General features: G+C 41.2%; 1 protein-coding gene across 1 annotated transcript in view; it reads left to right on the top strand.

Moving 5' to 3' along the window:
• Positions 1–12,357, top strand: part of LOC121550655 (hemicentin-1-like) — a 90,428-nt gene that overhangs the window by 2,181 nt on the left and 75,890 nt on the right. Inside the window, 3 exon segments of the mRNA XM_045226986.1 lie at positions 815–885; positions 2,604–2,762; positions 7,594–7,716. Of these exon segments, the coding sequence (XP_045082921.1) occupies positions 815–885; positions 2,604–2,762; positions 7,594–7,716 (353 nt within the window).

Raw genomic sequence — 12,357 nt, 5'->3', positions numbered from 1 at the left:
TTTAGCAGACGCTCTTATCCAGAGCGACTTACAGTTAGTGAATGCATACATTATTTTTTTCATACTGGCCCCGTGGGAATCAAACCTACAACCCTGGCGTTCAAACGCTGCTCTACCAATTGAGCTACATCCCTGCTGGCCATTCCCTCTCCTACCCTGGGCCAATTGTGCGCCGCCCCATGGGTCTCCCGGTCGCGGCCGGCTACGACAGAGCCTGGATTTGAACCAGGATCTCTAGTGGCACAGCTAGCACTGCGATGCAGTGCCTTAGACCACTGCGCCACTCGGCGCCCATAAATGGTACTCCCTGTATATAGCTCCATTCTTGTGTGTTTTATTTTATTCCTCTTGTGTTAGTATTTAATTTTTATTTATAAACTCTGCATTGTTGGGAAGGGCTTGTAAGCAAGCCTTTCACGGTAACGTCTACACCAGTTGTATTCGGCGCATGTGACAAATACAGTTTTTATTTTATTTTATTTGAGCAGCATGAACTGCTGTTAAAATTTGGAGTGTAGTGCCTCCATTTTGCTATTAACTCCAGAAATCATGGATGACTGAGGACTTGAATTACTGTATGTGGCAACTACAACGTCCTTTTCCCAATATGTTCATTTTGATTATGTCCCAAGAGCTAAAAAACTAAATAGGAAAGACCTGCAGTTTTCATAGTAGATAATCAAGCACCCTATCATTTTCAGTGCAACTGACTTACCTTTTTCCTTTCATATTCAGTATTGATTGATTGTACTTTGATTATCCAGCCATTCGTCATGTATAATGTTAATAACATCCACAGTATGTTTTCTTCTAGACATTGGCCCTGTGTCCATCACCACTGACCCAAAGAAGTTCCAGCAGGATCTGCAGGAGCTGTTTGTCCAAGTGTGTACCATCTCTGCCAGAACATCCGCCAGACTCCATATGATAGGCTGTACATACTGTACTTTATATCAATCTGTAGACCAGGATGGATATAGACTATACAGGATATGTACAGTACCAGTCAAAAGTTTGGACACACCTCCTCATTCAAGGGTTTTTCTTTATTTTTACTATGAAATAACACATATGGAATCATGTAGTAACCAGAAAAGTGTTGAACAAATCAAAATATATTGTATATTTGAGATTCTTCAAAGTTGCCACCTTTTGCCTTCTTTCCTTCTTAATGCGTTTGAGCCAATCAGTTGTGTTGTGACAAGGTAGGGTTGGTATACAGAAGATAGCCCTATTTGGTAAAATACTAAGTTCATATTCTGGCAAGAACAGCTCAAATAAGCAAAGAGAAACGAGGTCAGTTAATACGGAACATTTCCAAGAACTTTGAAAGTTTCTTCAGAGTGCAGTCGCAAAAACCATCAAGCGCTATGATGAAACTGGCTCTCATAAGGACCACCACAGGAAAAGAAGACCCAGAGTTACCTCTGCTGCAGAGGATAAGTTCATTCGAGTTACCAGCCTCAGAAATCGGCAATTAACTGCACCTCAGATTGCAGCCCAAATAAATGCTTCACAGAGTTCAAGTAACAGACACATCTCAACATCAACTGTTCAGAGGAGACTCGTGAATCAGGCCATCATGGTCAAATTGCTGCAAAGAAACCACTCCTAAAGGACACCAATGATAAGAAGAGACTTGCTTGGGCCAAGAAATACAAGCAATGGACATTAGACCCGGTGGAAATCTGTCCTTTGGTCTGATGAGTCCAAATTTGAGATTTTTGGTTCCAACCCCGTGTCTTTGTGAGACGCAGAGTAGGTGAACGGATGATCTCCGCATGTGTGGTTCCCACCATGAAGCATGGAGGAGGAGGTGTGATGGTATGGGGTTGCTTTGCTGGTGACACTGTCAGTGATTTATTTAGAATTCAAGGCACACTTAACCAGCATGGCTAACACAGCATTCTGCAGCGATATGCCATGCCATCTGGTTTGCGCTTAGTGGGCTGTGTAAGGGCTATTTGTCCAAGAAGGAGAGTGATGGAGTGCTGCATCAGATGACCTGGCCTCCACAATCATATGACCTCAACCCAATTGAGATGGTTTGGGATGAGTTGGTCCGAAGTGAAGGAAAAAGCAGCCAACAAGTGCTCAGCATATGTGGGAACTCCTTCAAAACTGTTGGAAAATATTTCTAGGTGACTACCTCATGAAGCTGGTTGAGAGAATGCCAAGTGTGCACAGCTGTCATCAAGGCAAAGGGTGGCTACTTCGAAGAATCTTAAATATAAAATATATTTTGATTTGTTTAACACTTTTTTGGTTACTACATGATTCCATATGTGTTATTTCATAGTTTTGATGTCTTCACTATTATTCTATAATGTAGAAAATTGTAAAAAATAAAGAAAAACCCTTGAATGAGTAGGTGTGTCCAAACCCTTTGACTGGTAGTGTAGATATGCAGACTACTTAAAAATGACACTCATAGTCTCTCACGTACAGTCAATACAGTATAGTATAGGTTTCTACACTAAATAGGATTATGGTTAGGCTATACAGCACAGGTCTTTAGACTATGCATAGTGATGCATTTCCTGTTCTTATAGAGGCCCTCACTGATGGCGTTGGATCAATGTCTGTGTGTTGTCTTCTCTCAGGGAGGTGGAGACTGTCCAGAGATGAGTATAGGAGCCATAAAGAAGGCCCTGGAGGTGTCCCTACCAGGCTCCTTCATCTACGTGTTCACTGACGCCAGGGCCAAAGACTACCGCCTCAAACGGGACGTGCTGCAGCTGGTGCAGCTCCGACAGTCACAGGTAATGATTGCAGTCAAGAAAATGCTGGGTTGTTTGGTTGACCCAACTGCTGGGTTGTAGGCGTTGGGTCACTTAGTTGGGTTGTTTTCTTTAACCTTTAAAAGTCTAGTCCATAGAAACGCATTCAATAACACATTAAGAAATGGCTGAAAAGACAGTAAAACATTTTATCATAAGGAATAAGGTTTTGAAGTGTCTGTCCTACAGTACCAGTCAAAAGTTTGGACACACCCACTAATTCCATGTTTTTTCTTAATTTTTTACTATTTTCTACATTGTAGAATAATAGTGAAGAAATCAGAACTATGATATAACACACATGGAATCATGTAGTAACCAAAAAAGTGTTAAACAAATCAAAATATATTTCATATTTGATATTCTTCAAAGTAGTCACCCTTTGCCTTGATGACAGCTTCGCACACTCTTGGCATTCTCTCAACAGCTTCATGAGGTAGTCACCTGAATGTATTTCAATTAACAGGTGTGCCTTTTTAAAAGATTAATTTGTGGAATTTCTTTCCTTCTTAATGCGTTTGAGCCAATCAGTTGTGTTGTGACAAGGTAGGATTGGTATACAGAAGATAGCCCTATTTGGTAAAAGACCGGAGTCCATATTATGGCAAGAACAGCTCAAATAAGCAAAGAGAAACAACAGTCCATCATTACTTTAAGACATGAAGGTCAATCAATCCGGAAAATTTCAAGAACTTTTAACATTTCTTTAAGTGCTGTCGCAAAAACCATCAAGCTATGATGAAACTGGCTCTCATGAGGACCGCCACAGGAAAGGAAGACCCAGAGTTACCTCTGTTGCAGAGGATAAGTTCATTAGAGTTTCCAGCCTCAGAAATTGCAGCCCAAATAAATGTTTCACAGAGTTCAAGTAACAGACACATCTCAACATCAACTGTTCAGAGGAGACTGCATGAATCAGGCCTTCATGGTCAAATTGCTGCAAAGAAACCACTACTAAAGGACACCAATAAGAAGAAGAGACTTGCTTGAGCCAAGAAACACGAGCAATGGACATTAGACCGGTGGAAATCTGTCCTTTGGTCTGATGAGTCCAGATTTGAGATTTTGGTTCCAACCGCCGTGTCTTTGTGAGACACAGAGTAGGTGAACGGATGATCTCCGCATGTGTGGTTCCCACCGTTAAGCATGGAGGAGGAGGTGTGTGGGGTGCTTTGCTTGTGACACTGTCTGTGATTTATTTAGAATTCAAGGCACACTTAACCAGCATGGCTACCACATTATTCTACAGCGATACGCCATCCCATCTGGTTTGCGCTTAGTGGGACTATCATTTGTTTTCCAACAGGACAATGACCCAACACACCTCCAGGCTGTGTAAGGGCTATTTGACCAGAAGGAGAGTGATGGAGTACTGCATCAGATGACCTGGCCTCCACAATCATCCGACCTCAACCCAATTGAGATGGTTTGGGATGAGTTGGACCGCAGAGTGAAGGAAAAGCAGCCAACAAGTGCTCAGCATATGTGGAACTTACAGTCGTGCGTGCATACATTTTGTGTATGGGTGGTCCCGGGGATCGAACCCACTACCTTGGCGTTACAAGCGCGTGCTCTACCAGCTGAGCTACAGAGGACTGTTGGAAAAGCATTCCAGGTGAAGCTGATTGAGAGAATGCCAAGAGTGTGCAAAGCTGTCATCAAGGCAAAGGGTGGCTATATCTCAAATATAAAATATATTTTGATTTGTTTATAACTTTTTTGGTTACTACATGATTCCATATGTGTTATTTCATAGTTTTGATGTCTTCACTATTATCCCACAATGTAGAAAATAGAACAAATAAAGAAAACCCTGGAATGAGTAGGTGTGTCCAACCCTTTGACTGGTACTGTATATCTGGGAGATACAAGAAAGCTCAGGAAATATTTTTGTTTTTTGTACACATATTTAACCCCTTATTTTTGTTGCCACAAAACTACCTCCATAATTCCATTCATTTTTTATGAGTTACCATCAGACGAGTCCCGGGACACCATCGTGTTCGTGTTCGTCTTTCCATAGAGTTTTGGGGATGTCTCGTAGTCTGACAAACACCGCTGTAGCTCGCCACCTTCCACCTTCCACTGCAGATGCTAGCTTAAACTGACGTATTTTGATGGGGATTTTTATTATGTTACTTGGATTGATGCACTGGTGCATTAATAGACTCTATAAGGATTAATAAGAGCAAGGTTTGGTTGTTGATGCTGGGTTATTGGTGCTGGTTATTGGTGCTGGGTTATTGGTGCTGGGTTATTGAGATATGACCCAGCAGGTCAGATCAGAAGACTGGAGGTGTAGTTTAGTAGGGGTGTGGCTTTCAGATAGTTATTTTCAGTCACCTGTGAGAGTAAATGTAATTCCTGTTCATGTGTTCTGTTGTATAATTATCATATGTTAAGGTTGAACGTTGACACATGTATAGCTTCTATGAGGCTTAGGGAGCTGTCGAAATGTACACAGTTATGAAAATGGGGGAGGGTCATGCTTTTTACATTTCAGTCAGGGGAAGGATTTAGTATTTTTTTGTTTAGTCAGGGGAGGGTCATGTCATTTGTATATCGATCAAATGTCATATTGGTCGGGGTTTGAGAATTAGTTGCTTATTATAGTATCTCATGTGTGCCCGATGATACCCTTATCCCTCATTCTCTGCTCGCGTGCAATATCAAGTGTGCATAGTGTGGTCACAATAAAATGATCATAGCTTATCTATAGGCTATAGGCCTGTATGAAGAGCATGCTCAGAGAAGCACAGGGCAAAGTTATATTTCTAAGAAAATGTACCCTCCCTTCCCGAGTTTTTGTACGCTGCTGGGATGGTGTATATAAAGCTAGGCTACACTGCATTACACACTGCAATGGATAGGTGTTCCCATTCCTGAGCCCTGGCCTGCCCTGCTCTTGCTGATGTAAACTATTTTGTGCTGCCCAACCAATGACTGTGCTGTGTAAGGTGGCACTTCAGGAGGTGAGTCAAAGGCTTCTTCAGAAAATATTTTTTTCTTTTCCAAAAAATGCTATATCTATTCTGTGCGTGAGCACTAGGCCTACTGATTTCCTGTTCAGTTTAAAAAGGAGAGCGCGAAGATGAGAAGGAGGACTGGATGTAAGCGCTACTGCTATAATTGATTTTATTGATGTTTCGTTTCCCATAATGAAGCTATTTATCAGTTATTGACCTCACAAGCCATATTCAAGTAATTTATATAACTTGCATTACTATGAAGGCGGCAACTGTGGAGATAGACAGCGAATGGGTGCTGAGTAGGCTAATTTGGAAGGCCTAATTCATTTAAACAGTCTTCATTTTAATTTGACTTTAGGCTACTAACAACAGAGGGCTGGAGGCTATTTCTTCCTATTCAATAAATAAGAGGCAGTATGCCTCTGTTTGACAGATGAAATTATAGTCTACTATCCATAGATTTTGTCAGCCAATTCCTTCCAGTCACCATGCACTCCTTAAATAGCTCAGTGTCAGTGAAAGAGATTGGTGGTGTAGGTTAAAACCAGGGCTCAAATTGAGGGAGAATGAGGGTATTGTGGCCTTTGTTAAAGAAAATGGCTAAAAAGCATAGGCCTAAACCTTGATAGCTTAAGATGTTGAAAAACAAAATGTAATGGACCTGATTATATAAAGTGATCTATAATCACGTTTTAGTCTTAATGCTTTATGCTAGAAACAAGCTGTAAAATGCCAGGGAAAGACAAGACTCCAATGCATATGGATATATTTGGTTAGCCTCTATGATTATATAGCCAAGGAGACAAAAAATGTACTTTACTTGGAAGTAATGTGTGACTTTGTCACTATCAATTGACATTCAACATTTCAACAGGCTATTAAACAACATACTAACTCTAAATCAGTCGGGAACAAGCTAGGTAGCTTAAGAAGGAACTAAAATTAATTATTTAGGCTATATATTATTATTATTTCAAGGCTATAGCCTGCCATTTAGAAATAAATGGTGAAACATTTATGACACGCTACAGGCTGGCAGGAACACTCAGCATTTCAACAACACATCAACAACAGCACTTCAACAACATGCCTATAAATGTTGCAATTACGGTGTATAAAATAAAACGAATTACTTAGAAGTACAGTGCCTTTGAATTCACTTTTAGATACATGAGTTTGGCCAGGCTTTGGTTTGAGGGATCATGCGGTGAGCTATGCATGCCTAGTTTGTTAATTTAGCTAGCAGATGTTCTTATTTTCCCGCATACCTTAATCACAGTCAAACAAATTCTATTTTGTAACAACAATATCATGGAATAAAATAGAATAAATAACATACAGTCTCTTACAGAAGTGTATGAGTTCCATAAAAGCCTATATAAATCCCATTGTTGGGGTGCAATAAGGTGGCATACCTTATGATAATATTGTAGTAGAATGTGAAAAACGCCCAATTTTTTTAAATACATTTGCAGTATATAACATTAACATGATGAACAGGAATTGCATTTACTATCATGGGTGGCCAATAAGATATATCAGAAAGCCACACCCACAGTAAGCTAAGCCTCCTGAAAATTACCTAAGGATTACAAGCTGCTAGGTCAATCCAGCATGAAAGTAATAAATACCCAAATGATGGTTAAATTAACCAACATGTTTGGGTAATCACATCAGTCCAACTGGCTCGGTCAAAATAACCCAGCATGTGTTCCTTCCAATATTTACTCAGCACTGGGTTACAAAAAAACCCAAATTAAGTGTGATTGTAATGTATGATTACAGTAATCTCATGAAAGTTCAGTAGTAATAACCATCCACTGCTGTCCTCTGTGTGCACCCAGGTTGTGTTTGTGCTAACTGGGGACTGTGGAGACCGCTCTCAGCCTGGGTACAGAGCCTATGGAGAGATCGCTGCCACCAGTTCTGGACAGATCTTCCACCTGGACAAGCAGCAGGTCAATGAGGTGAGAATCAGAAGAGGAGAGAGTCATCAAACTAATGTATATATATTTTTTCAAGCACACTCCTTGAGGTTGTGCTGAGTCAATGGTCAACCATAGTGTGATTTTCTGTAAAAATGATAGGTTTATAGACTCTTCAGGACATGGGTAAAAAAAATGCAGGCGGGTTCAAAGGAACACATGGTGAATGGAGAATATTTTATATGTAAAAGCAGTCGAAAGAATAGCGATATGAACCTGATATCACCCATACATGTAGTCATAGTATATTTTATTGACACACATAAAATATTTTTGAAGTGCACATATTAAATGTACCAGGAACTAGGGGTGAGTGATTCCTTTATCTCAGCATGTAAACTGAACCCCAAATCTTGGAAACCCTAAATCAACAGGGCTCAATAACTCCCAATCAAACATAAAAGAAGCCAGTTTCCTTGGGAGAGACACTGGTATCCTGAATGTCATCACAGGAGATGGCTGGGCTGAGGAGAGGGCAGCTCTACACTGGAGCCAATATGACTGTTCACTGGGGGAGGTGGCCCACTGAACCCTTGAACCCAGCTCTCTATGTGCGTTTTTATATGTTTCTGCTTTCTTTCAAATCATGTCAGTCTTTATGTATTCATGTGTATGTACTGTATATATGGTGCGTGTGTGTATGTGTGTTGGATCGGGTTCTATTAACACTTCATAACCTCCACAGTTTTTTGAGTGTAATGGTAAATAGTGAAGTGCTGAGGGACCACATTCACACCACCAACAGAAACCAGTCCACTCATTGTGAGCCCCAGCTGGCCAGAGTGTGGATAGGCTAGACCAGGTTGGATTGCCTTTACATGTTTTTAAAGTGACCCCTCTCACCTTTCAAATGTTATGCTAATTGCAAAGCTCTCCACTCATTTAGCATGGATCAACAGAACTACAATTGTATTTCAGATGTACTGTATTTACACCCAGTAAGATTGTAACTCCTGGGTGGCATGGTATTACTGAATTAATGTAAATCCTTTAATCCTTAGAAACCACATACCTCAAATTGAACAAATCTTCCTCTTAATATCAGTTTAATAAACTGCGGCCAAATCAAATATACACAATCTTTTTGTGGTCTTAGGCGGAGATGTGGAGGAAAACAGACTGCTTATTTTACTCTCTAATCCCAGGATATGATCTGTCAAGGCTTCCCTCTTCCTCTCTCAACACAGCTGCCCTCTTGGCTGGCTCCAAATCCACACACAACAGCTCATTGTAGACCTTGTGTGTGACACTCTTAAACTCTTAATACTTAACTTGTTCTAATCACTGGAGCAATCTGCCAACAAGCCCTCGGGCAGAAAAAATAACACTAATGCGCTGTTTAAACTTGGATTCTGGTCCTAATGGTCATGGAGGCCATCCTCAATTCTCAGTGTGTGAGGGATGTGAGAGGGCTGAGAACCTGGCAAGAGAAATCTTTCTGGGCTCTGTGAGGTTTCATCCATGCACTAATCCGTGTACATGGATGATGTCTCTTCATTACGTGAGCCGGCCATGAGCTCATGGGTTATTGCTGTCCATCTATAAACTACTCTAGACTATGATCGCCTTGTCAGCAGCTTGGCTAATGCATGTTCGTGTCTCTGTGTTTCAACTCCCACACGCACTCCTCACTGAAGTGGCTCTGGACTTCTTCCATAAAATAACCACTGTAACATTGGCCCAATGGTTTCCTCATCATGTGGGCCCAGTAGTGAGTTAAAGGGACAGGAGTGTTTTTAAAAATATAAATTAAATCCAGTTAACCCGTATCCTCTGTTGTGTTCCTGAGGTTAGTGAATAAAGCCAGTCTCTGTAGTATAGACCTGTTCTCAGAGACAGGAAGACAGATGTGCTAGACTCTTGCCTGTTGTCTGGGGGAAAGGTAGGTGTTTTGAGGATCCCATCCAATAGGAGAACGGGGGTCCATTTGGGACTGATTTGGCCTAATAGCCTGGTTCCTGGCACCCTGTCTCCTCTCTCACAGTGATGGTGGTAGCGTCTTAACCCCAGAGCCGGGTTGGGGAGACCCCTTTCTGCAAGGAGGGCTGTGGTCTATAGGTTCCCCAACAGCAATGGGAGAAACATTCAGGCGGTCTGCTGGGGGGTTTCAAATGGCCATGAGGAGGAGCGAACCCCTGTGAAAACAGACCTAGCTGGAGGATGAAAAGAACAGTGTATCTCCTTAGGCTTAGCTGACCTTCCTCTGCCCACCCTCCTTTCTCTATTCCTAGAATAGCGGAGGTGCTTCTTCCTGACACAACGCCAGTGCCTGTTCAGCCGAGACACAGCAGATGAGGTTTCAAAGACCCGTAGATCCTCTGGATTCCCATGGCTCTAGCAGGGAGTGGCTGTAGCACCAGCAGCAGAACACAGCATGTTCTCGAGACACACCTTGGCCAGACCAGACAGCATCAGCTCTATCTCTGTGTCTCCCCTGTCCCCCCTGTCCCTTTGTCTACACACTAAAATAATGGTTCTAAATAGTACCAAATAGGGGGTTCTTTGGCTTGTAACTACAGCGGAACCCTTTTTTTGCTATAGAATGCTTTTTTGAAGGTTCAATAAAGAACCATGCTCATGTTCTAAATGGAACATGTATGGTGCTGCAAAGAACCCTTTCCTAAGGTTCTATAAACAACCATTAAAAAAGGTTTTATATAACATTTCTCAATCTGAAAGGTTCTTTGTAGATCCTTTTGAAAAACCATACAGGGTTTTTATTCTGGTCAGCCAAATTATATTGATAGAATTCCATAGGTGTTATTATTGTGTTAATTGACAAGTTGAGACAAGTGAGCTACCTCTGGAACATCTGGGGGTCCCCTGAGAAGAGAATTGAGAACCACTGACTGATTTAGTCAACTGTTCTCCAATTGACTGAAGGCTATGCATGGGGTTTTTCACAAGACACAATCACTGGACATAGTCATATATAATATGTAATGGCATAACACAACACATTAGATGAACTGTAATGACACTCTCACTCGGTTGCACAAAAAAGAGCTGTGCGCAAACCACACCCCAGAATATTATATTACACTCCCATACATTTTAATTATCGCTCAAAAGAGCTTAAAGAACAATTGATGTGCTCAAATAATTATTTGAGTCATTAGGGTTCCACATAGAACCATCACCCTTCCCAAAGAACCCTTGAGTAACCCTAATGTTTAAGTGTGTAAGGCTGTGGGGGAGATGGATGTCTCTGAGTCTCACTAGGTGGTTGAGATGAAATAGACAGCGGTTTGAGGCAGATGTAGGTCACTCTATATCAGTGTCCTGCTCTGCTGGGGATAGCTGCACATGTGGCAGAAATTACAGCTGTTTCCAGCTGTAAACTCAGAGAGGAACCAGCTGCTGTCAGCACCCAGTGGGCTGGCTTTGCTCACTTCAATCTTCTCCATTATTACTAAATATATTAAGATTTGTTGAATAAGCCCCATTTCTCAGAGGGGCCACTGAAAGCAATGTTTTCAGTTTGTTTTATTATGGACACAATGCAACCATAATGTACTGCACTCAGGATTATGGGGTCAAAACAAATACAAGACCACAGTTGCTTGTTAAGCACTTTGAAAGATGGAAAAAGGATGGACCGGTCAGTGAAATGAGACTCAGTTATACAACGGGTTCTTCTCTTCTTTTCCTGTAAAGGGAAGGACACATTGTTTTTCTTCTGAATCTAACCACCAGCATGATTTCACCTAGAGGGTTGAGTATATAATCAACCATTGAAATTCGACCTGTCCAATATTCTACAGTATAGTCGAGGAGAAAAAAGTATACTCCAGTGATGATTACTCCTGGAATTGAATGTAATAAAGCCACCCAGGCTTATTTCAGACTCAGCGAGCCAGGCATTGGTTAATCTGTTCTCTGAGAACCAGATAATGACCCCATCATTTCAGAGTGAAGCCTCCACAATTCCATCAACCCCAGACCAGACCAGTCCTCTCCAGGTAACATCCGCTATTTAAAGCCCAACCAATTTGCAGGGTTGGGGTAACGAACTACATGTAGCCTAATGGATTAAAAAAAACTGTAACTGTAATCTGTTACATTACCACAAATATACCTTGTAATCAGATTACAGATGCTTTTGAAAAAAGTAATGCTTACCTCTCTGCCTTTATGTTTTCTCAATGACGTTCAAATCAGCATTGATAAAATGCCAGGTTTGAATTGTTCTGCCTGAGCGAGTGTGACCACAAATCAGAGACCACTATGATGACACATAATGCATTTGATGGATCGCAGGAAAAAGAGCAGGAATAAGATTTTGTAAGCTTCACGAGTACAAGCTATGTCTTCCAATTGTGCGACTGCAAACAAGAAACGAGTTTAAATTGGACAAATTCAGGTGGGTCCCTCCCCGTTTGCTTCCATTTAAGAAACGTTTTACAAAAAGAATCGGCTGCAAATTATCAAATCAAATTGTAGCGTGGTCACGTACACATATTTAGCAGATGTTATTGCGGGTGTAGCTAAATGCTTTTTGCTCCTAGCTCCGACAGTGCATAATGTCTATCAATACACACAAATCTAAAAGTAAAAAATGGAATTAGAAAAATATAAATATTAGGAAGAGCAATGTCAAGTCGATATATCAAAAGTATCACC

The sequence above is a fragment of the Coregonus clupeaformis genome, chromosome 18 (genome assembly GCF_020615455.1).
Source record: "Coregonus clupeaformis isolate EN_2021a chromosome 18, ASM2061545v1, whole genome shotgun sequence".
Classification (NCBI taxonomy): domain Eukaryota; kingdom Metazoa; phylum Chordata; class Actinopteri; order Salmoniformes; family Salmonidae; genus Coregonus; species Coregonus clupeaformis.
Note: the sequence above shows the minus strand (reverse complement) of the source record. Positions and strands in the feature narration are given on the sequence as shown.